Source organism: Neophocaena asiaeorientalis, unplaced genomic scaffold (assembly GCF_003031525.2).
Source record: "Neophocaena asiaeorientalis asiaeorientalis breed wild unplaced genomic scaffold, Neophocaena_asiaeorientalis_V1.1 scaffold30, whole genome shotgun sequence".
Classification (NCBI taxonomy): domain Eukaryota; kingdom Metazoa; phylum Chordata; class Mammalia; order Artiodactyla; family Phocoenidae; genus Neophocaena; species Neophocaena asiaeorientalis.
The window spans coordinates 5,034,881-5,060,389 of NW_020174923.1; the positions used below are offsets into that span (position 1 = coordinate 5,034,881).

The 25,509-nt window shown below is 50.9% G+C and overlaps 1 protein-coding gene across 5 annotated transcripts in view; it reads right to left on the reverse strand.

Annotated features, from left to right (window-relative positions):
• SLC39A11 (solute carrier family 39 member 11) overlaps positions 1-25,509 on the reverse strand; it is a 423,926-nt gene that overhangs the window by 55,345 nt on the left and 343,072 nt on the right. For all 5 annotated transcript variants that reach the window (XM_024760939.1, XM_024760936.1, XM_024760937.1 and 2 more), the window contains one exon: positions 12,597-12,666. In XM_024760939.1, the coding sequence (XP_024616707.1) occupies positions 12,597-12,666 (70 nt within the window). The remainder of the gene's footprint in view (positions 1-12,596; positions 12,667-25,509) is intronic.

Consider the following 25,509-nt stretch of genomic DNA (forward strand, 5'->3'; position numbering starts at 1 on the left):
GGGGGGGGGGGGGGGGGGGGGGGGGGGGGGGGTCCCCTCAGCCTTTCTTCTCCGCTTTCCTTCTAGAACCGTGGTTCTCATGCCATGGGGTGCAACCCAGCACAGGGGACCCTGCTGAAAATGCTGATTTGCCCTCCCACACCGCACCCTGAGATGGTCAAGGGCGAAAGCTGGCCCGGAGGGGGCTGAGGTCAATGTGCCAAACAGAAGGCTCGGGCCGCAGCCGTTCCAGGTGCCAGGCTGGGTCAAGGGGCATTTTGGCCAGTGGTCTTGAGTAGACAGCAATGGTCTGACATTAGGGAACGATGTGGCCTTGGGCAAGTCACTGTCCTGTTTCTCTCCTGCATGAAATGAGGCTCTCTGAGGCCTCTGGCAGAGCCAATGCCAAGTCAGAAGGTCATCACGCATTTGTAACATGACGTTTGTAACTTGGCCTCTGTGACTATTTTCATCGCCTCCCCCTTCCCTGCACTGAAAGCTAAGTCAGGCCCTCAGTCTCCTGCAAAACCTCACCCCACCCCCTGCGCAGGTCCAGGGCCACCTCCGACTCCCCTACCTGCAGGCAGGCAGGCGTGACATCATGCAAGCAGGGAGCTGGGTGGAGGCCCCCAGCCCTCGGTTCTGGACAGAACTAAAAACCCGACAACCTATCTGACGGACTTACACCAAAGAAAGGAAATTTGTCTTTTAAGAACAAGTGAGAAGCCGATGACTGAAGTCCCAAAGAATTTTGTGGTTGGACCTTTTTTTCTGTTGTTTGTTTTCTGGCACAATCTGTCTCTGTTTCTGAGCCGAGGGCCGTGTTCCCCGTGACAAAGGCCTCTTTCTTATGACAGTTTAATAGCTCCAGTGCAGGGGACAGCCCAGACTCCCGCGGGCCGGCGTCTGAAGGCGGCCTCTCAGGAAAGGAGAAAGCTGCTGCTTTCCCCCGGTTGGGTTCAAATTGAACCGAGAGAGGCCTAAGGAAAAAAACAAAACAAAACAAAGCAAAACAAAACAAAACCTGAGCCTCCTTTTGAAATAGGAAATGAAGACCAGCAAAGGGGTGGGGATAACAAAATGCATCGGGATACAGAAGAGGATGGATTCAAGAGTCATGCTCAGAGCTTTCCGTCCACCGTGGGAGGAGGTGAAGAAAGCCCAGTGGGGCTCGGAAGATGTGGATGGAGACTGGGGAGACCCTATCTATCGGTTCCCTGTGGCCACTGTAACCAAGGACCACAGATTGGGTGGCGTAAGACAACAGAGATTTATTCTCACGGTCCTGGAGGCTAGATGCTCAAAAAGCAAGGTGTCAGCAGGGCCACGCTCCCTCTGAAATCTCTAGGGAAGTATCCTTCCTTAGCTCTTCCAGCTTCGGGTGGCGGCTGGTAGCATTTCTTGGCCTCTGGCTGTGTCACTCTGATCTCTGGTTCCATCACCACATGGCCGTCTCCCCTCAGGGTGTCTCTGCGTTGTCACCCGGCGTCCTCCTCTGTGTGTGACTTTTCTCCTTGTCGAATAAGGACACCAGTCGTATTGGATTTAGGGTCCACCCTAATCCACTGTGACCTGATCTTAACTCTGCATCTGCAAAGACCCTCCTGCCAACTAAGGTTACATTCCCGGTACTGGGGTTAGGACTCAACATTCTTTTCTGGGGGATGCCATTCTACTACAACACCGTCATTCTAAAAACCCGCCCCCCCCACCTCCCCTTGTAGGCAGGTAACTCTTGCTGGGGAGCTCTAGCCTCCCAGTGACCCAGCCCACCCGTCCGTCCACTTTCCAGGAGGTGAGGCTGGAAGTTGGTCATGACCTAGCAGCCGCCCGGAGCATCTTGGTGCCGTCTCTTTGCACTGCTCTCTTCTCTCTCCCTCTCCCCTCAGCCTTTGCTGCCTGGAGGCACCTGGCAAGGGTGACGGTTCCCAACTGTGGCAACAATGCCAGGACTGATGTGCTACACGATCTTGAACATGTACGTTTGCTGCCAGTGAGGCTGGCTGGAAACCTGCCCCTCCCTGAAGAGATTTCACATCTGCTTCTGTTTCCCAACTCGCCCAATGAGACATGATTTTAAAGCCACACTGGACAGTGGAATCAGAACTCCTAGAGCCGGCGCTTGGGAAATTACACACTTTTTACAACGGCGCTGACCTCCTTTCCCACACCACTTTGGGGGGCAGTTTTCAAGCCTCTACGGTCACAGGAGGCAGGAGGATGTCAGGGTTAAGGGCACAGGCTGCAGGGCCAGGCTGCCTGGGCTCAAATCCTGCCTCTGCCCTCACTCCCTTGTGCCTTTGGGCACATCCTGCATCCGTAAAATGGCCACAGTGATTTCTCCCTCACGGGGGGCTTTAAGGATTAGTGAATTCCCCAGGAGTCAAGGAGCACAGGATCTGCACGTGGAAAGCACTCAGTAAATGTTAGCTTTCGTGACTGTCCCATGATTGCCAGAGGCAAGGGTGGGGTGAGAGAGCCAGCAGGGGCAGAGGTGTTAATTCACGGGCTTCCCAAAACATGCCACCTGCCGTAAGCATGACCTCAGGGAAAGTTCCCGGGCTCTGTGTCCTCCCCTCTTTACTGGGATGGCAGTAAAGACTGAGCAGTGCATGTAAACAGCCCCTAAAGGCAGCCACTAGTGCCACGTGGTGAACCCACCGATGCGCCCAAGCTGCCTCTCTTGGCAGCGCGGTCAACACCCGCCGCCCAACTGAACACGGCCCACGGCTCCGTAAAGCACAGTTGCTCTCAGCCTCGCGCCGCCTGTAACAAGCTGTCCAGGAGGGTGGACCGGGCAGCGATGGGACTAGAGGAGGGAAAAGTCTGTGTCACCTCCAGCGCCTGGGAAAGCCACAGAGAAACGACGCTGCTGTTCTCAAAGAGCCTTGCGGGGTCCGAGCCTGCCCTGAAGCCTGCTTCATGCTAAACGGTGCACGTTGTGTAGAGATCGGTCCCCCGTGCCAAGACGGCCAACCCTGTCGACAGGGACTTGGGTGGAGGGGGCCGGGGGGCCGGGGAGGGGGAGGGGCCCGGCATAAACGGCTCCCTGTGCTGCAGATGGAGAGGGGCTGCCTCTGGGCAGACACAGGAGGGCACTCAGGGCCTCCCTCCTTGTTCTGGGCGTGTAACTTGTGTGGTGACACGGCGGGGCCTGAGAGTGAGTCCAGGGAACTGGGTGTGGGGGGCGGGGCAAGAGGGAAGCAGCAGCTCGTGCTGTCTGGAGGGGGCTGCCCACTAGAAAACCATCTGCAGAATTCAGGCGGGCCGTCGAGGCCAGGTGCAGAGCAGCCCCTCCCAGCCTGGTCCTGGGTCCCCTGCAGGGTAGAGAAGAGGCTCCAGGTGAGGGTGCGGGATGGACAAATAGCTACATTCACTGAGCAAGCCCACAGCAAGAGACACCCGGCACGCCAACCCCATGCTGAGACACGACAGCAAAGTCAGCCTGGGAGGGCCAAGGCGGGGGGCGGGGACAGAGGGGAGGGTACTAAGGTCTAGTGTCGGGCATGCAGCCCACGACACGGGAGAGCAGACGCAACACCTAGAGACCACGGAGGCTTGGAGCCGGACCTCTGGCCTGCGTGCTGGGTCCACACAGACTGTGGAAGCCACTTCTGAACTGGTTCTCTTTTGGGGGGCAGGGGGAGGTGAGGGGGGACAGGGAGCTCTTGTCCTGGAGCCCGGGCTGGGACAGGGGTGGACTGGGCATCTCTCTGGAGTGTAGTGTCTGAAACAGGCAGGCCAGGAAGCAAACATCACAGCCGCATCGTATACAGCCTTCCTACATGCCGGCCCTGTGCCGGGGCTTTGCGCGTATAAACTCAGTTAATTCTCAGAACGACCCTTTGAGGTAAGAAACGATTATTATTCTTATTTTGCAGATTAGGAAACAGAGGAACAGGAGAAAAAAAAAAAAAAAGCAACGCATCAAAGTCGCACAGCCGGTAAGTGGCAGAGCCGGGGTGTGCAGCCAGGCTGCCTAGCTCCGGAATCCAGCCTGTCCCATACTCTCCCCCCCCCCCCCCCCCCCCCCCGCGAGACCTGCCTGCCCACTCCCCGCGGGCTCTGTCACTCAGCCTCTCATGGTGGCCAAAGCACCTCACAGGCCACCAGATGCTCCAGGGAAGGGCTAGGTCCTCAGCCAGAGACCTAGGAACATACCTGGCCCTTCGCCTTACCAGCTCTGAGGCTGTGGACAGAGCACCTCTCGGTGACTCAACTTTCTTGTCTGTAAAATGGGGCAACTCACGGGTCCTCCCCCCATGAGTCTTCTCATGAAAAAGCCAACAAGAGAACGAAGGGCGAGGACAGCACAGAAGGGAGCACACAGCAAGGACACGGCGGGGACCAACCAGAGAGGAAGGGGATCGGCCCTGGGAAGGGCTCCTGCTATGATGATGTTTGGTGAATGGAACTTTCAAGGTTAAAATAAACTCTTGGCCCAATCTGGATCCTTTTGTTTTGGCATAGAAGGTCATTTGCTAAACTCCCTTCCTCAAAGAGTTAAATTTAGAGTTACCCTACGACCCAGCAATTCCTCTGCTTGGTATGTACCCAAGAGAAATGCAAACCTATGTCCACACAAAAACCTGTATGCCAGTATTCACCGCAACACTATTTGTAATAGCCAAAATGCTGAAACAGCCCAAACCTCCGTCAACTAATGTGGTACGGCCATACGACAGAATATTCTTCAGCCATGAAAAGGAGTTACAACACGGTTGAACCCGGAAAACGTGATGCCAAGTGGAAGAAGCCAGACATAAAAGACCACACATGGTTTGATTCCATTTACATGAAATGTGCTGAACAGGCAAATCCATAGAGACAGAAAGTAGACTTGTTCGTGGTTGCCAGGGCCTACGAGGAGGGAGGGAGGGGGACTGACTGCTCATGGGTATGGGGTTTCTTTTGGGGGTGACGAGAATGTTCCGGAAGCAGAGAGTGGTGACGGCTGCACAGCTCTGTGGCTGTGCCCTGGGAGAAGCGGGACGCCGGGGTTGACTCTGAGTTTGCTCACAGCTGGGTGACATGCGCCTGCATTCCAGGGCTCCGGGCTCAACGGTGCCATTCGGAGCCAGGTAGGAGGCTCCATTCCCGCTGCAGCATCCACCCTGCCTGAACGGCGGGGATGGGGAAAGAGAAGGCAGCCTGGGAGCCACCCCTGTGGGCACCTGGCCTTCTGCCTGGAGTCCAAATGGGGTGGGGCTGGATGGATGGTGACAAGGTCGGAGTCGCGAGCTGCCCTCACACAGGCACTGCTCTGCCACCTCGTTCCCCAGAGGGCCACGTCCAATCCTGCAGCCCGAGCCAACAGCTCCAGTCCCACGGGCGCCTCAGCTCAGAGCTGGGGGAGGGTGCTTTGCGCCTACCGCTTCCGGCTGCCGCCCCTGCCCTCTGGGAACGCGGCTGCGCCACATCACGAGGCCTGGGGAGCGCGGGTCCCGGTCCCCTTCCCCACCCCCATCCCTCCAGGGCATCCCCGGGGCCTCCCTGACTGGGTCCTCAGGGCGCCCCGCGTGCGCAGCTGCCGGCAGGGGGAGCTCTACCCCCTCCCCACGTGTGAGCACCTGCTTTCTTCGCGGCCGTGGGAGCAGAGGACAAGGGTCTGGAGTCGCCTGTGTTCCTTGACTTCTCTCAGCTCACACCGCAAACCCCGTTTTGGGCAAATAAGCATATTTCATGGGTATCCGTGTCAAGACTTACACCCTGATATTACCCTGTCCTATAGCCCCCATTTCCACACAGCAGCGGGAAAAAAATTAATTAAATGGAGTTTCGTCTCTTCCAGAATCAGATTCTTTCCCAAGCCAAATTGCTCTCTTTTTTGGATAAAACTAGTAATTCAGGAATCAGGAATCAAGATCCCTCCCGAGGCTGTAACTTCCTCTCTCCCCTGCCCCCCTCCCCCGCGAGATGGCTTCTGTGTACACGGAAAGATGACAGGGAAGAAAAACGCAAAAGAAAATAATAAAAAATATATCATCCTGGTTTAGAGAAACTGGATTTTCAACATAGATTAAAAGACAGTAGTAGTAAAAAAAAAAAAAAAAAGACAGTAGTAGAATAAATTGGAGAGTCAAGGTCATCTTTTTGCATTAGCCAATGGGACTTAACGGACTAATTTGTATTGAGAACATAATTACATATTATTATTGCTCAAGGTTTTCATGAATTTGAATGGAGCAAGAAAGAGAGAGAGAAGTAAGTTCCTGTCTGGGGTCAGAAAGGACTTTGTTCTATCCTGAGTTTACGAACTAATTTTTGGTGATGGTGATTAGTACAATTTCTAAGAGAGTGTGAGTGGCAGTGAGAGCAGCTTTCTCTCAACGCCATTACTTTGCAAAATATAAAAGGAGGCATTTCTACACCAGTCTTCACATGCCTGGGGGACACTTTTATTGTCCCACAAAGCCTGATGGTCTTAGAACCACAGATGCAACCCACCTCTCTCATGGGACACACGTGGAAACTGAAACGTCGGTAGTAAGAGCCAAAGACGCGGGCAGATGGCCAGGTGCGTGCTACCCAGAGTCAAGCTATGACGCCCCACTACCGCACGGTGGCACTGTCTGCCAACCACCGCCTGCCCTCCACCACTGCCAAATGCTCTTAATAATTCAAGGTAAGGCGAGCAGCTGTGTGGGAGGACCAGAAAGAAGTTGCGGGAAGGAGCTGTCAGTAGATGAGTCTAGAATTCCAGGCAAGGTGGTTTCATGGGTTCAAGAGAAGGGCTTGTTTGCATACACTAAAATGGATCTGCTAAAATGCCACCTGCTATTGCAAATAAGCAACAGTGCAAGAACTGACTTCCAATTCTGCTGACGTGATGGAAGGGAGGGGTGGTGGGGAGAACAGCATGGGTGTGGCTGGCTGAGTCAAGTGTGTCCTCACGCCGGGGTTCCACGTCTCAGGCTAGAGACCACTCTCCAGGGAGCCTAGGCTGGGCTTTGGCTCCTGCCTCCCCACCGAATGGTGGGACCCAGTTCAGTGGGCAGGAGGGGGTCAAGATGGGCAGCCTTGAGGAAGAGATGGTCTCGTCTGGGAACTTGGTCCTGCCACAGGGAGGCCTGGGGACACTGGGAGAGTAGCCTGCTCCTTAAGAGACGCTTGGGCGAACTCTAATGAGAAAGCGCATCTTTTGTTTCCCTAAATCCCCTCCCTCCCCCTGCAACGTGTTTCCCTGAATAAACTTGAGCGGAAGGAGGTGGACAACTTGCACAGGTGGATGCACACAACATACGGGTCTACGCCCAGAGACGTACCCATCGACTGCTTGGCCTTGTTTCGAAACAAATGGCTGCTTGGCTGATCAGCAGCTGCTGTCTCAAACGAGCGTTGCTATTTCAACAGGCAGAACTGGTTTAGAAGCCAGGCAGAAAGATACACCCGACTTTTGCTTTACTCTTTGATCCGAGAGGCAAACACACCCCTTAAAATTTATTTTGATGCCTGCATGTGTAACTCAAAGAGCTATGTTAGGTCCGAATGCAGGCTAAGCTACCAGGCATCCTTTACTAAGTGTCTGGGTGTTGATTGGCAGTGGCTGGTCGGGGCGCTCAGCAGAAAAAAAAATATATATCCAGCCTGTGCTCTGTGGCTTCTGCGTGGTGCGCCGTGAGGTGTGCGGCCAGCGTCCTCTGCCCGAGCCTGCTCCGGGATGCCTGCGGTGCCTGTCGGTCAGGGTGTGCTCCTGGATTACAAACGCCTCTCGACTTGTGCTTAAGTCAAAGCTTAAGTAGGAAGCAGCGCGTGAAGCGAAATGTTGAAGCATAAATCACCTCGCTCTCCCTGCTGGTTTGAATTATGCCTGCGACTGAGGTAAGTGAGAGCGGAGGGCATGCTTCCTCTCCGGAGCACGCGTGCGCTGGATGTAATGATACTTCAGAAAGGAAAAACCGCTGAAGCAGCCAACTCCCCAAGGACAGGAGGTCTGAAGAAGTTCTTTGCGGTGAAACCCAAAGGAATTGCTGTGGGACCGGATCAGAAAGAAGAAAGCTGTGTTTCCCTTGAACTACAGGCTGGCCTTTGCTGGCTGAGACTCGTCATCCTTCAGGGGATGCTGAATTCTGAAGGGATCCCCCGACGATGTAGGCTATCTAGCGCAGGAGGAAGGTGGACCAGGTGGAAGAGGGCCGGGGGCAGGGGCACTCCATGTACATGATGAAGTAACAGCATCAGAACACTAGGTGGCAGCAGCCGTACACAAATTACATGCCGGGGACCTACCTGTCCTCTTTCCCGGTGTCAGAGCCTTTGATGGGGAACTTGGGCATGGCTGTGTTCCAATAAAATTTCATTCACAGAAGAGTGTGTGGGCCAGATTTGTCCCGCACGCCATCATCTGCCGACCCCTCCACTAAATGAACAGAGAACTCTCTCTGGCTCAGCTAGCTTGGTCCACACGTCCCAGACATTTGCCAGCTAACTCTTTTCTTTTCCCGAATCCATGCAGACACCCATCCCTCCTTCCCTCTCAGCCCCTTTCAGCTTCCTATGTGATTACTTATGTCTCCCGAACTTGAATTCTCCCTCCCACACGACAACGGAATCGGTTGACAAATGCTGCCTGTTTGTTCTGCGCTTAAAATGCTTTCTTCCCACCAATCTCTCTTCATTCCCACCATCATCAACTCAACCCTTATCTTCTCCGCAGCTGCTGTAACACGTAGCAGTGGTGTCAATCGCGTCTGTTCAACTGCTGCGTTCTTCGCACGGATCGTCTACCTCTTCCCCCCAAAAGTCTTCCGTTGAGCCAGATTAAGTCTCCTCTTGGGCTTCGACATTGCTGGGCACCGGAACCCACCAAGGCTGTCAGCCTCTTGCTGAAGAACGCACTTTTCCTTTGGCCTCCAGTCTTACTTCCATAAAGCGCCACACGAAGCCCATCTCGGTGACATCACGCACCCGCCAGCTCGCAGTACTAACTGACCTCATCACCTCCGCTTCTCCAGGTGGACAGCAGCCACGCTGCTGGTCTAAGGCCACCCGTTCTATGAAGCGCCCCTGAGACGGGGGAAGACCTTGCCCTTCGTCCACTGGTTTCTCAGGTCACTTGGTTCGCATCCCTCCCTGTGCTTATCTTATGGCACCTGAGGGTTTCACCGCCCACTAACCAATGATTTTAGCTATCTCCTTTGCTACTGATTTTCAATTACGCTGCTCTGAGGTCAGGGTGTGGTCTGAACGGTATTGATCTTTCTCTGTGGCACAGCACGGTAATCAGTTTGGGGAAACATACACACGTGTGCTTGGCAAGAATGTTTACGTTTTTCTAGTTGCTGAGTTGGGGGTCTACATGTGTCCACGATGTACACTTGGTAACGCTTTATCAGTGTCAGACAGGGGCGTGGTGCTCCCCACCGTGACTGCAGTTCTGTCGGCTGTGCCCCGCGATGCTGACAATTTTTCTTGAGCATTTTGAGGCTGACGTTGCTAGAGGCGTACAGATGCGGGATCGTTCTGTCATCCCGGTACATTGTTTCTCTTTGCATTAAGTACTGACCTTTATTCTTTCTGTGGTTGTCTGCCGTAAAGTCAGCTTGGTCTGATACTGAAATTGTAATACCTGCTTTCTTTTTTTTTTTTTTTTGCACTACGCAGGCCTCCCACTGCTGTGGCCTCTCCCGTCGCGGAGCACAGGCTCCGGACGCGCAGGCTCAGCGGCCATGGCTCATGGGCTCAGCCGCTCCGCGGCACGTGGGATCCTCCCGGACCGGGGCACGAACCCGCGTCCCCTGCATCGGCAGGCGGACTCCCACCTGCTTTCTTTGGATCAGCACTCACCTTGTGTCTTTTCATTCCTCTATCTGCCAGCTTTGCATGTTGTGCTTTAGGTGTGTCGCTTGTGAATTACATAGAAGTGGAATTCTAAAAAGCAAAACCTCGCTCTTTCAAAAGAGGTATTTAATCGTCTGATGACTGTTTTTGCACCCCTCCCCTCAGTATTAGCCTGTTTTCTCCTTTTTTTTCTCGCTCCCTCCCTCCTTTCCCTCCCACGAAACCCCCGGTCTGCAGCATGAGCTACAGGCGGAGAAGGCTTACGAGCCTTGCCTGGGGGCTGTTCTGACTTTTACCACTGAAGAGTAAGATCAGAGGAATTTGAAAGGAAGCACCCAAATCACAAACTATATACGGATTTGTAAGTGGGGAAGACAGGCTGAAGGAGAGGGTCTGCATGAGGTCACCCTCTTTCCCTCTCTGTGGCCTGTATGGACATGCTCTCCCCCCACCCCTACTTCTGATACCCTGGACACAGTGGCGATGGGGGCAAAGCTCTCAGGGCTCTGCCCACCAGCTGTAACGGGGGGTGGGTGGAGTGTAGGGGCATAAAAACACCCAAGGATGCTTGTTTATCAGAGGTTTTTATGAGGCTGAAAATACCCAGTCCAGCGCCCCAGCCCGATCCCAGCTGAAGAGCCCCGTTGAGGGTTTATGTAACTCAGAGAGGATCTGTCTGGTCTAGCGAAGGGGGGAGTTGGGTTGGAAAGGCTTTCGCTCTGCTTTCTTCAGAAACATAAAGATTAGCAGAAAGTGCAGGGTGACAGAATAGAGGGACATCGGAGTTGACATTTTGACATTGCAGAAGACATGGTGCCAACAGACAGGAAGCCTGGCCCGTGAGCGCAGTGCTGTCACTTGCCGGCACAGACATTTCTGGAGCACGTGCAGCTCCCCGAGCTCTGGGAGGACCTGGCGCTTGGATGCTTAAGGGGTCAGCCCCACGGGGCATGACGAATCACCATCAGCCCTGGATTTTGGTGACATTTCTTACATTCTAAAGGCTTCTCCCCATCCATGGCTCCTGTGATTTTCGCCATAGGCATCTTGTTACTGATGACCCTGGAGTCAGGGCGAAGAAGTGACTTGGGAGTCCGACAGGCAGGAAGAAGAATTGAGAAGAGAGAAGATCTCAACCTAGAACTGCGCCAGCCCGCACGTGTGTTTGGGGCTTCATGGAGCAGACACGTCCCTCAACACGAAGCATTAGAATTCAGCGACTACAGCGACACACTGGGGCCCCAGAGCAGCTGAGGGAATCGAGAAAAGGAGGTGATGGGGTGTAAAGAGGCCCCACGCAAGGCTGGGGACGAGGGAAGAGGGGAGAAAGGGATTCCGTGAGGAATTAGTTCCTGGCAACCGTGATCCATAGACACAGGGCAGATCATTAAAGGAGGTGGTGCCATTGCCTTAGGCGGGTGAAAGGTAGAGTTTGAGATTATAGCAGTCAGAGGGCAGTGGAGTGAGAGTGGTTTCGATACAGAAACCAGTGGCCCCCGGACCATCTCTTTGACCCGAATTATGTTTTCAAAATAATTGTGACTTCCAGCACCTTTTAGACAGTGTGCGTGCTGTCTGTTCGAAGTTCACCTCTGTCCTCGCCACTCCCAACTGTCTCCACCTGTCTGTCTGCACTTATCTGCTACCTCTTAGTTCTCTACAGGCATCTGAGTTTGCCGCCCTTGGACAGAAGGCTCTACCCGCCCTCCTTCAGCCTGGAGGCTGTAGTATTTGTGGTTTTGTGGGCACAGGTGGACCAGGTAGCTTATCTCTATGACGCCTCTTTATGGTCCCAAGGCTGTAGCCTTATCTAGGCCCTGTAATTCAACAGAGGCAGAGGAAAGGAAGAATCTACAAGGCCTGCTGATTGTCTAGGGAAGACGAGGGGAAATAGGAAGCCGAGGATGACAGTGAGTTTGGCTTGGTCGACCGGGTACCAGGTGATGATGGGGTTTTGCATGACAGCAGATGGGGATAATAAGTTCAACTTTGGAGATGCTGGGTGCGGGGATCCTGCGTAACACCCAAGTGGAGACATATGGATGGTGGCTGGACCCGTAAGAGTAAGTTCGGGAGGAAAATCTAGGCAGAAGATCAACCTGGGCATCACCAGCAAACGGACGGAAAATAAAGCCATGGGCATGGGGCAGAATCCCCAGAGAGAGTGCGCTAAGTGAGAAGAAAGGGTGCCCCAGAGATGGAGCGCTGGGGGACATCAATATTTCAGGACAGGCCGTAGGACACGAACCTGCAGAAGAGCCTGTGAAGAAGCAGACGGAAGGGGAAGGAACCAGGAGAGGCCAGTGGCCAGAAAGAGAAAGCGAGGGCTTCTAAAGGAGAGAGCGGTGAGAAGCGTCAGCTGCTGCCTTCGAGGTGCAGCTGGCCCTCCGGGTCCTGCCACCCCCCCGCGGCTGAGTTCGCGGATGCGGAACCTGCAGGATCCGTGGATACCGAGGGCCGACTGTGGTACTCGAGCATTCGAGGATTTTGGTATCCGCCGGCGGGTCCTGGAACCAGTCCCCCCCGGACACTGTCTTTATCATGTACTTACACATTTAAAGCGTTTGGAGAACAGCATGGGATTATATCCATGGTTGGTTTTCAAAACGGTTACCCATCAGACAGCTCATTGGAAAAACGTGGTGTAAACCTGCTTCTTGATAAGAGTACCTCTCTCAGGTATGAGCTGCCCTGACCTCCTCCTCGCCTCCGCCAGTCAGACCTGGGGGGCTGGGGCTGCTGCACAGTTACGGGCAGACAGCTCACCCGAGGCAACAGGCACTTCCGGGTACCACCGGGTGCAGTGCCACGCTCTAAGGCACTAGGTGTCGGCTTACCTGGCGCTCTCAAAGGTAGCAGATGCCGTCTTTTCTACAGCCCCAAATCCAACTCCAACAGCAAGACCCTCTGAAACAGACATAAAAAAAGTACGATGGGTTAGGAATCATTTTTCTATAATACATGCACGTACAATCGAAGCTTGCTCAGAAGCCAAAGCCAGCAGACTCCTGTGGGCTGGATTAGCGCTGCTGTCCGTTCGGGGATGGGTGAGGAACCAGTTACACACTTCATCACATTGGCAAATCCCCTGGTCTCCTTTGCATACTTTATAGTTACTCAACAGGCTTATACTTAATCAGCTGTTAAGAGCAAGCAGTTTCTTCACGTCTTCCGTAAGAAATCAGAACAACAGTATTTTGATGTGACGCAATACAGGTTAAAAGCAGATCTTGCTAAGGCTAATCTCCGAAATGGGTGTACTGCTGTATTTGCAAATGCAAGTAAAAGAACTCCATAAAAAAATGGGTCTTACATTTTTGGGGCTTCCCTGGTGGCCCAGTGGTTAAGAATCCGCCTGCCAATGCAGGGGACACAGGTTCGAGCCCTGGTCCGGGAAGATCCCACATGCTGGGGAGCAACAAAGCCCGTGCACCACAACTACTGAGGCTGCACTCTAGAACCCACGAGCCACAACTACTGAGCCCACGTGCCACAACTACTGAAGCCCACGTGCCTAGAGCCCGTGCTCCGCAACAAGAGAAGCCACCGCAATGAGAAGCCCGCGCACCGCAATGAAGAGTAGCCCCCGCGCGCCGCAATGAAGACCCAATGCAGACAAAAATAAATAAATTTATTTTAGAAAAATGGATCTTACATTTTTAAATGTCATTGGATTTTTCCATTATGTGTTGATTTTGCAACTAGAAACTAGAAGTTTTTGAGTCCCAGAGTTCATTTGAATTTGACTGTTTTAATCCTTTTTATTAATTAAAAATGCTTGCCATTTTTTAATTAATAAAACCAAAAAAAAAGGTTCATCCCCATCACTACGTCACATAAGATTGCACGAGGCTGCCAGTAACAGAAAATCCACAGAACAGTAGCTTCAACCAAGGGTCAGCAGACTATAGCCCAGGGGCCACATCCAGCCCACTGCCTGTTTCTGTATGGCCTGCAAGCTAAAAATGATTTTTATTTATTTATTTATTTTATTTATATATTTTTGGCTGCACTGGGTCTTCACTGCTCTGCACGGGCTTTCTCTAGTTGCGGCGAGCGGGGGATACTCTTCGTTGTGGTGCGCGGGCTTCTCATCGCGGTGGCTTCTCTTGTTGCGGAGCACGGGCTCTAGGCGCGCGGGCTTCAGTAGTTGTGGCTCGTGGGCTCTAGAGCGCAGGCTTAGTCGTTGTGGCGCACGGGCTTAGTTGCTCAGTGGCATGTGGGATCTTCCCGGGCCAGGGATGGAACCCGTGTCCCCTGCATTGGCAGGCAGATTCTTAACCACTGCGCCCCAGGGAAGTTGTAAGAATGATTTTTACATTTTTAAATAGTCAAAAAAAATCAAGGAAAGAATATTTCGTGACACATGAAAATTATATGAATTTCAAAATTTACTGCCCATAAATAAAGTTTTCTTGGCACTCAGCCATGGTTGTTTGTTGATGAACTGTGACTATTTTGTTTGACTCTCTATGTCAGCAGAGAGTAATGAGAGACCAAATCGTCTGAAAACCTAAAATATTTACTATGTGGCCCTTTAAAGAAAGAGTTTGATGACCCCGGACCTAAACACATAGGGTTTTATTAGCTCGTGCAACGAGAAGTCCAAGGTTGATATGGTGGTCCAATGACATCATCACAGACATTGACGATCCATCCTCAAATGGCAGGGACTCTTACAGTCCGCTCTGAGATGGTGTGACCACAGTGTAGCTTGAAGCTTGGGGATGGACAGATGATCTTCCAAGCCCTGTCCAGTAGGAGTGAGCTTGCCAAGTTCACCAATGCCCTGATCAAACGTGGAAGAGCCGTGCTGGTCTGCATGTATCTGATAGAGAGGTAAGAAGGGCTATGAAAAAGAAAGAAGGGAGGGAGGGAGGAAAGGAAGGAACTGCCCCAGTGGCCTGGGATCAATGGCGTAGAAGCACAACGTGAAGACCCCTTTCTGACATCTATGGGGGAGTGCAACCCCAATCCAAAGAGGAAAGAGAATAACCGATATTGGTCAGAATCAAGACCAAGGGCTTGGGGCCCGGAGGAACTTCTGTTATGAAGAGGGAAGAGGTCAAAATCTACCGAGTGAGGGCTTCCCTGGTGGTGCAGTGGTTGGGAGTCCACCTGCTGATGCAGGGGACGCGGGTTCGTGCCCCGGTCCGGGAAGATCCCACATGCCGCGTAGCGGCTGAGCCCGTGAGCCATGGCCACTGAGCCTGTGCGTCCGGAGCCTGTTTTCCGCAACGGGAGAGGCCACAACAATGAGAGGCCCATGTACCGCAAAAAAAAAAAAAAAAAAAAAAGCTAGGCAGAGACTGACCAGGGGTTTCCTGACATCAGAGGGGCAAATCCCTCCTTTTGAAAAAACTTGCTTTTCTAAACCATAAGCAACAGCTGGTGGCTCTTTTGTTAAAGATTTTGCTCTAATTAGTCATTTTAATGTTAATGATAGTGCGGTCCTGAGGACGGGACTTAACATTAATTGGCAAACTAACCCTTTCTAGTTATTTAGCACGCAGCCAGCAGCACTTGGTCTACTAATGCTCACAACGGCTCATTAGGTTACCCAACTAATGCAGGAGAAGAAGGGCTCGCCCACAGTGACACAGCATCAAGGGGCAGAACCAGGCTTGACCCTCAGTCCCTACCCCCGGCCCCCCACCACCCCAGGTGTGGGCGGCAAGAGCTGGCATCTGAATATCTCTATCCTAAAGAAGTTGTGCCTCTGCCCAGCCCTGTACCTTGGCCACGCCCACAGCGGGTACCACGCCCCTCCCACCCCCACCCCCCGCCAAACGCACACCACATGGTGCCTTAGGAGGTGGCCAACTCCGTCTCCCCCTGGATTCAGAGTAAAGGAGAGGAAGAAGACGTAATGGAGGAAGGGAATGTAATTTGCTACCGTCTCTGAAGGTGGAGGGATTACCTGAGAGCGAAACTAATGCGAAACCAAGACAAACGACCCAGGCGGCAAGAACATAATGTTAAGGGAATGAAGGCAGACACTGGAGATCAACAGATGGTAGAAGGAACCCGGGGGTGAAAGAGAGCAGAGGAAAAAATGCGACCGGCGTCCACACCCCCAGGTCTTCCAGCAAAAGTGCACATTAGGGAGGTAATCAGGACAAGAATCCAAAGTGGCTGCAATACTGTTAGGAAGCCGGATCTCTTTTCACAGCTACGGCCATTAACTCAGATGCAGACCGAAGGAAAACAAACTTCCAAACCTGGGGTTATAAGCCCCCTGGATGCAGGGTGAGGCAGAGTCCTAAGGGCAAACTTGAGAATAAGCTCTAAAGCTGATCCCTCCAACCGCACAGCCCTGCTCCAATCTTCTCGGGGGTTGGAAGGTGGGTGTGGCTGCCTCTCTCCATCCCCCATCCCTCCTGAATCTCCGTCTGGGGCACGGCGGGGATGGCGGCGCATGGGCTTTTTGTTGAGACGGGCCTGGGCTCAAATCCTGGTATATTATTTAAGGTTCTTGTAAAAAGGAAAGAAGGATGATAGCGCTCTGCTTACAGGATGGTGTGTACACGGCAGGGATTCTCACTACTGACATTCTGTTGTGAGAGGCTGGCCTGTACAGCCCAAGATGTTGAACAGCATCCCTGGCCTCTACCCACTAGATGCCAGTAACACCTCCTCCCCACAACCGTCGCCTCCCATCAAGGGGTACTTTTCACAAAAATTTTCAATTATTCTAGAACGCTCTTGGAGTTTGCGTAGGTGGTCGGAAAGGGAACGGTTAAGAACTAGTGTCTTAGCGCATCCAGGCTGCTGTAACAAAATACTGTAAACTGGCTTCTGGGTGGCTTAGAAACAACAGAAATTTATTTCTCACGGTTCTGGAGGCTAGAAGTCCAACATCAAGATGCTGACAGACTGGGTGTCTAGTGAGAAACTACTTCTTGGTTCTCAGATGGTGCTTTCTCTCTGTGTCCTGACATGCTGGAAGGGGCAAGGGAGCTTTCTCGGGCCTCTTTTTTAAGGACGCTCATCCCCTTCCTGAGGGCTCCACCCTCATGGCCTAAATGCTTCCCAAAGGCTTGACCTCCTCATACCATCGCTTTGGGGGTTAGAATTTCAACATACGAATTTGGGGGGCCAGATGCAAAACATTCAGACTATAGCAAATAGTATTTTCTTTTTTTCAATTGAGGGCTTAGAAGCCCTTAGTTTAAAGCACATGGGGTGGAGCTCACAGGTCTTCTGTAAGAGACTCTCCAGCCTCCAAAAACAGTGGCGCCTATGTGATCGCGGCCTTGCCTGACATTCATGGGCATCGGGTTCCATGGGCAGATGGGAAAGAACACCTGTGTGGGGTAGAAAGAAAGGGGGTTATCTTGGTTCAGCTGAAATCCCTGCTGGGGTGGAGACAGGGCAATCCGAGCTGCTGTGAGGACATCCTGCTTCCTCCTGCCTGGCTGTGCTCCTCTGCGTGTGGGTCCAGCTGTCAGATGATCTCAGCAAGAGTGGGGCTTCTGCAATGGAACTCAGTGGTCTGACCAGGGCTGAAGCCTGTAGTGTCTCATTTCTCTTGTTCTGGGTAACAACAGCAACGCAGGAAATGAGCAGCGATGTTATGACTTTTTTCCCTATTTAACTGTTGCTTTTTATTTTTTGGAACTATAAAACAGCAATTTCCTATGATCCAACCTAATGAGTTCTGGAAATCTTTTTTTAATATTAAATTTAAGACAGCAGCTAACATCTCGTGGGGGTTTAATAAAGATTCAACACAGCCACCAAAAATGACAACAACAAACCTCAGAGCTGGAGAGGTGGGGAATTCTCTGACAGTCCAGTGATTAGGACTCAGAGCTTTTGCTGCCGTGGTCCGGGTTCGATCCCTAGTCGGGGAACTAAGATCCCACAGGCCGCGCGGCCAAAAAAAAAAGGTGGAGAAATGATGCGAAACAGGATGGCTTACTCGTTCCCTTCTCCACTGAGGACAGAACGAGAGAAAAACAAGTCAAATTGCAGCCAGAGGGATTTAGCCAAGGGAAAAGGGGAGGGAAGAGGGTTTTGAAACATATGATTAGCTCGTTGAAGGGAGGTTGAGAATATCCCTCCCCTGGGTGGAGAATTGGTCTCTGAAGGTGGTGGCTACTCCTCAGTCAGGGATGGCTGTGATGGGGAGAAGGGTGAGGTGAGAAGAAGGGAGGGGGTAGCCTCATAATGTCCCTTCTAGCCCTTTAACATGACGTGTGGGCCCAGTTCTAGGAGAAAGTCTGAACATCCACTTATTCGTTCCCAGGTCACTCATTGAAAATAGAGAAAGAACCATCTTAGCGTATCTGCTGCTGGACGGGACCATGGCGGCCATGGGGGTGGCCTCCGTAGCCTCCAAGGGTGCCGGGCGAGCTCAGCTTAGATTTCTCCTCTGCTCCTGCCCATCTGGGCACTGTCACTAAGCTGGGAGATGGGTACCAGGCCAGGTGAGGGGGCAGTGTCACATCACATGACAGTAGGGGTTCCCTGGCCATCAAGGGTCAACGTGTCTGGCTTACACACACCAATGGGGCAGTCCTACTGCCTCATTCCCACTCTGATCCCATAGCATGGCTGAGCCTTCTGGGGAGACTGGCCCCCAATATGCTCACCCCCCCCTGCCTGGCCTGTCTTTGGCCGCAGACTTCTAGCGGGAAGGAAACCCAGGAAGGTGGCAACTCTGATCATATTACACATTAATTAAACAAAATGTTGGTAGAGCCCAGCCAGGTATTGCCACAAAATTCCTACAGGGCCTTTCGAAAAGGTCCTCTAGAGAATGGAAGTTATCAACTTAGTGTTATTTTTTTGGAAAAAGTAGTTCGACGCGCTCTTCTACCATGGATTGCGGACCCTGCTATTCATAGCGGATGAAGTTAAGAGACGTCCGTAGTTGAAGATACTCTAACGTGAGTCCCGCTCTAATTAAAATAACTTCCTGACTGATGTTTGCAAGTGTGTGTGTTTTGGGTGTTTTTTGGTTCTGTGCATATTCTACCGTCTGCAGTTAGGCTCCACTTACACAACGATGGACCCAGAAAACCACGCTCCTCCAGTCACTCCAGCCAAAAGCTACTCCCATGGCTTCATTCCCACTTGAGAGTGTTACTGGAAGGAAGCTGTAGTGGGAATTAAGCCAGATACCCCTCCTTGCTGACATGTCTGGAGCTGACAGCGAGCACAGGCACAGCAGATAACCCAGCCTGCCGCCCGCTTCGTGCAAAGGATGCTCCACCCCACAAAGGACCGGGATGCCTGGGCAGGCCAAGGCAGGTGAACCGGGGAGTCAGCTGTCCCCCAGCAGCATGCTGGTATCATCCACTCTGCGCCCCTCAAAAACCAACAGAATCAAACTGCGAATGATCCTACCCAGAGGATTTATCAGCCCTCAGGAAGTGGACGGCCACTGACCCCTGCTGCTTGTCCCCCGAAGAGGCGCTGCAGCCTGGGTCCGTCCCAGCTCAGGGGGAGCGGCCTTGCTGCAGGGAAGGGCAGCCCAGGGCCAGCTGCCTTGCAGTCACACCTACACTGCTGTCAGTGCACCTGGCTGCACTCTGCCCTGCAAGTGGCGTCCGGGGTGTAACTAACTCCTGGACACGCCTGGATGGGGGACACGTTTGGAGGCGCGGAGGGGTACTTAGCCATGGTTTTGTAATTCTTCTGGACTAGAGAGCCTCAAGAAATTGGGAGGAAAGGATCTGTGAAATCCCTTCGGAGGACTTTTCAACAAAATGAGACTTTGGTAGTTCTTTTAGGATGATGAGTAATCCCCATTATCATGCCCCATAGTTGACTCCCACCAAAGTATCTCCGGAAACCAGGCAAGGGAAAGATTTTGACGTCTCAGATCACTGCTATGTTTCGGTACATCGAAGGCAGATGGTGTAGCACCATGATGTAGCTAATGGGGGCAGTGGGGGGATGGGAGGGGTACTTGTTTTCTTACAGGGAAGTTAACTCAGGAGGAAATTAATGCTCAGCCCTGCACACCCCAGTTCTGGGACTGCCAGGTGCCAGGTGGGGGCCCCGTGGGCTCCTCAGGGTGGGCCCCATGTGGTCTGGATCAGGATGTGTGGACCTGTCCGCACAGCTATGGCTCCTCACGCACAGGATGCAAAGCTCAGAAGCTGTCATTGTCGTGGCTCTCCCCATCTTGTAGACAAAGCTGACCTACAGGAGGAGACAGTGTCGCGGGCATGCTGACAACAAGAAAACTGGCCCAGAGGTGTTCGTATCTGTGTTTCATCCATCCCTGAAGCCCGAAGCCCGGCTGCACCTCCATCCTTCCTTCGTGTGTCTGAGATGCACCCACATCCTTTACAACACCCCGCTTTTCTCCTAAACCACTCTGAGTTCTCGCTTTGCAATCTGCAGTGCAAGGACTCAACGATTCGGCCAAACTCTGTCCTAGGCGTTCTAGGTTCATCATCTGACTTCAACCTGTCCAGACCTTACAAAATTGATACTATTTGTATTTTCCAGAAAAGGAAAGTGGGGTTCAGAGTGGTCAGGCAACATGCCCAAAGCCACACAGCTTGTAAGATGCTCAGCCCACGTGTTCCTTCTGGTTCAGAGCACATCACACTGACTTCCGGTTTAACTGATCATTATGACTCCTTCCTGCTCAGGACCCAAAGGACGGGGCACTGAGTCAGTGTCAGCAAGAGGGTCCACTTGGGTGCCACCACTCCAAATATTCGTCAAATAGCCACTAGGTGTTGTGTAGGATACGAAACGTGTGAGACGTGGTTCGCATCTTTAAGGGAGTCACGATCTAGATATTCTTTTAGAGTAACAAAATTAGAAACGTATTTCTCTGCTCAAAACGTTTAGAAAGAGCGATCTGGAGAACAATGTTGAAATATCAGAAAAGCTGGAGTCTGGGGACAGAAGGGAGGTGGGGGACGGGCTGGCAGAGATTGCCATATTCAGGCATAGGGTGAGAACCAGGTTCGAGTGGGCGGATCAGCCTCAGAGCGTTGCCAGGCACTGGCGAGCCGCGGTGAGTCCCCAGGCCCGAGGGGAAATTGCAGGGATGGAGGTGCCGAGATGAAGTCTAGGAAACTGGCATAAAGGCGTTAACTCAAAGGGGAGGTTTGCAAAGGGCACTGACTGGGCAGAAAAGGATGAATGTGGTTTTTGATATGTTGAGTTCAAAGTAAAAAGACATTGAATGCAAATGTTCTAGGTGGCTCCAAACGTACAACAGGTTGGGAATGAGAGGTATGAATTCAGGGAGCCATCTGCAATTCTAGCTAACAAGTGTCGAGGCTCCACCTGGGCTCTTCACTGAACCGTTTAATTTGGTCCTTTCAACAGCCCTATGAGACTGGTACCATTGTTCGTCCTGTCAGAGATGTGGAAACTGGTCTCCACACCCCTGGGCTCTGCTCTCCCCGGCTTTCCTTTACTGCTTTCCAGGAAACCCTCATTAGTACTAGTACTATCTCAAATGCTACTACTTCCATGAACTTGAAGACCATTTTCCAGTTTTACTTTGTCAAAGACTTTAGGCACATAAAAAGGCCTCATTTCACACTCTTATTTGGAAACTAAAAGGTGGTTGTTTTCCATTACACTGCTTTTTAATCACGGTGATATCCTTACACATGGAAAAAAAATTCAAAATGCTCGAAAGAGTCTAAAGTAATAAATTTCCCTATCTCCACTTCCCCACCCCTAGTTCTACTCCCAAAAGGTAAAGCATTTTTTTTAACAATTCTGATTTTCAATTCTCTGATGGGTATCACTTTAAATACCATGAATACGTTGGTTTCTTAATTTATCACAGTCTTGATTTAGATAGTCTGTTGACAGCATGACGGGTTCTTCCTTATCGACCTTACCCTGTTGAGTCTTCCTTATAAATGCTGAGGAATACAGAGCACATGCTTCCGACCTCTGCTTTCTTTCTGTCTTTATCAAAGTTAGAGCGTTTGATATTGTTCTGTAAATAACATTTCATTTATGATTTATTCTCAGGCCAATTCAAAAAAAATGCAGTCCAAAAATTGAATTTACAATATTGGTGCTAACATATTACTCTTTATATAATCCAGCTGCTACGTGAAGGGAAGGAAAAACAATCCTGAAGCTTTAAACTCTTCCCATTTGAAGAAGATGGTCCCAAGAGTCAAGGCCCGCTGGATTCCTTCTTGGTTCTTTTTGGCATTCTTTCCATCTTCTAGGTCTTTTTTTTTTTGAAAGGAGAAATAGATAAATTTACTTTTTTTTTTTGAATTTTATTTATTTTTTCTACAACAGGTTCTTATTAGTTATCTATTTTACACATATTAGTGTATATATGTCAATCCCAATCTCCCAATTCATCCCACCACCCCACCTTCTAGTTCTTAATTAGATACCATCTTCCTTCCTTCCTTCCTTCCTTCCTTTCTTTCCTTCCTTCATTTCCCAATTGTTACTTTTAACAATTAAATACATATAACATTTACGACCTTAACCATGTTTAAGTGTATGGCTCGGTGGTATTAAATACACTCACATTGCTGTACAACCATCACCGCCATCCAGCTCCAGAATTCCTTTCACCCTGCCAGGCTGAAACTCTGTCCCCATTAAACTCTAACTCCCCCATACCCCTCCCCCAGCCTCTGTCAACCACCGATCTGCTTTCCGTCTCTGTGGATCTGACACCTCCAGGTCTCCCTACGAGTGGACTCACACAGTATTTGTGACGCCACCTTTCCTATGTGTCCTGTTTCCCCTTTCTTGGGTTCCTTCTTCATTTTGTTAGAGGACCTCCTTGAGCTCATAAGAGATGAGTGGGTGATAAACTTCTGAGTCCTTGCTTTTTTTTTTTTTTTTGGTACGCGGGCCTCTCACTGTTGTGGCCTCTCCCGTTGCGGAGCACAGGCTCCGGACGCGCAGGCTCAGCGGCCATGGCTCACGGGCCCAGCCGCTCCGCGGCATGTGGGATCCTCCCGGACCGGGGCCCGAACCTGCGTCTCCTGCATCAGCAGGCGGACTCTCAACCACTGCGCCACCAGGGAAGCCCTGAGTCCTTGCATTTGTAAAAATAATTTTGATTTTGCTCTGTGACTTAATAGCTTGACCTGATGGAAAATTCTAGGTCCCGGATGACCTCTGCTCAATACCGAGGGCATTATCCCATTATCTTCTCGGACCCAGTGTTGCTGCTGAGAAGTCTGGTGCTCATTTGATTCTTGGTTCCTTGTAGTTAAGCTAATTTTTCTCTCTGGGAGCTCTTAAATTTTTCCATCCTTGTTTTCCGCAGTTTTGAAATCTCACCAAGATCCATCTGTGGGAGAGGTCTTTGTTCATTCCTACTTCTCAGCACCAGGTGGCGCCCTTGAATCTGCAAGCTTGTGTTTTCCTGCCCTTGAGGACAAATTTCCCTGCGTGCTTCTACTCCCATTTTACAGGCTTGCCTTTCTGTCTGCGAACTGGAGGCTTGTTTTCTGCTTAACCTTCCAGATGACCAGTCTGGCCTTTCATCTGGCATATTCTTATCAGTCTACCCAATTAACTTCAAAAAAACTCTTTAACAATTACAGTGTTAATTTTGAGGAAGACTTTCTTATTCTCTGACTGTTCCATTTGCATTATAGTCAGTTCTTACTTTATGGGTATGATGATATCCTCTTGAACTGGATGAACATACGACTTAGAATTTTTACAGTCTTTTCTTTGGTCTCTTGGGTTATCTGTTTTCTCCAGGGTAGGCTGTCTTATTCACTTTCGTCCTTCTTTCCTATTCTCTGGGTTTTTCTCCTACGTCTGCTGGTCCTGAGCTCTGGGAGTGCATTCACAGATGCAGAACAAGGTTGATCAAGGAGCTAGAAAGGGCTTCCTCTGTGGCTGGCTGTACAGTCTGTCTCCTCAGGAGGCAAATAAACAATTTCATTTCACGAGGTTATTGCTTCAACTTGGCATTTGAGGCAGAGAGGATGAGAGAGGAACAAGGAGGAGAAGAGAAAAGTACAGGAATAATAAAGTTAAGTGTCATCGATTTTTAGATTACAACCTACTACAGTGTTAAAAATGATTTAATGGCATGTCCTCCACATAGCTACTTCCTAAGCAAAAACATCAGGTGCGATGGGCAGCAGCCAGGGTGACATCTGCCAGGAACGTGATATAGGAGGCGCAGAGCATCTCTTGGGAACAGGTCTGTTCACACACACACACACACACACACAAAATTCACACACGTGTAGACAGAAATAGACTGAGAAGACAGCCTAAGTACATGGGAACAAAAGTCTGACTCAGTTGTTTTAAATGTTAGAACACTGGAGCACGCTTTCACAAGCCTGCCTTATTATATATACACAACACCTTGATGGTTTGTCATATAGAAACTCAGATCTGGTCTCTCTGATCAGGGACAGCAAGCTTAGGACCACACACACACACACACACACACACACACACACGGGGACCCTGAGGGAGGAGAAAGAACCAGCCCTGGGGGCTGGTTTCAAATACCTGCTGGGGTCATGGTTGAAAAACAAGAAAGGTCTCTGAATTTGTCTGGAAATAAGTTACAGGAAACCTTTGCAAGTAAAGTGTTAATAAAGAGATGGATGAAAGGCAGATTGCAAAGGGTGAAAGAGGAGCAGGAAATAAAGAAGTGGGGGCAGTGGGGTAAAAGAGGGAAGCAGATGGGCAAAGAAGCTAGAAGGAAAGTTAGGACCAAACCCACCAGGGTGAAGAAGCAATAGTACTGGCAGACATAGGGGACACTGTCGTGAACCCAGTGGGGGTCAGCGTTCTAAAAAGAAGGCTGAGGTTTAAAAGTGCTTCACTCATTAAACCCAAAAGCTTTCACACAGCAAAGGAAACCATCAACAAAATGAAAAGACAACCTACTGAATGGGAGAAAATGTTTGCAAATGATATGACTGACAAGGGGTCGATATCCAAACTACATCAACGGCTCACACAACTCAACATCCAAGAAACAAACACGACTGAAAAACGGGCAGAAGACCTGAATAGACATTCTCCAAGGAAGATGAACAGAAAGCCAACGGGCACGTGAAAAGATGCTCTACATCGCTATTCATCAGATTAGCAAAGCCTGACCTTCAATAGGGACCCAGGAGGCCGTGGATATGCTGTTCCCCCAAAGCAGTGGTGTTTGCCGCCTTGACCTCATTTCCTTAGACCCATTGCAGGCCTTCCCCCCATCCCTGCTCAAACACAACCCTCCTCTACAACTACAGACAGACAACCAGAACGCCCGGAAAGTTCCAGCCTCCCCGGTATCTGTTCCTTATTATTTCCTATTCATTATTGCTTGTTGCAGCTCTTCTGACTTTTAGGGCCCACCTAGACTGCTGCCTGTTTGGGATGAGGAAACAGGCTTTGACCTCCAGCAGATAAGTGTTTGGTCTTTCTAGAGGTTCTCTCCCTGGACTGTGGTTTTCAGGCGGCTGCTGCGGGGTGGAGGTGGGGACAGTCATAGCCGCATCTCCAGGGAGAGGACATACCTGTGGAAAGGCTTTCCATGTGACTTAAATTCTCATCCATGAACCCTCCAGTCTCCTCCCCATCTTCTTCCCTTCCTACGAAAGGAAAACCAAGGTCCTAGATCAATGTTTTCCAAATGGAGCCGCACAGAGCACCAGTAACAACGGAAGAGGGTTTGTTTTTTTTTTTTTTTTTTTGGAATTTTGTTTATTTTTGTATACAGCAGGTTCCTATTAGTTATCCATTTTATACATGTTAGTGTATACATGTCAATCCCAATCTCCTAATTCATCCCACTACCACCCC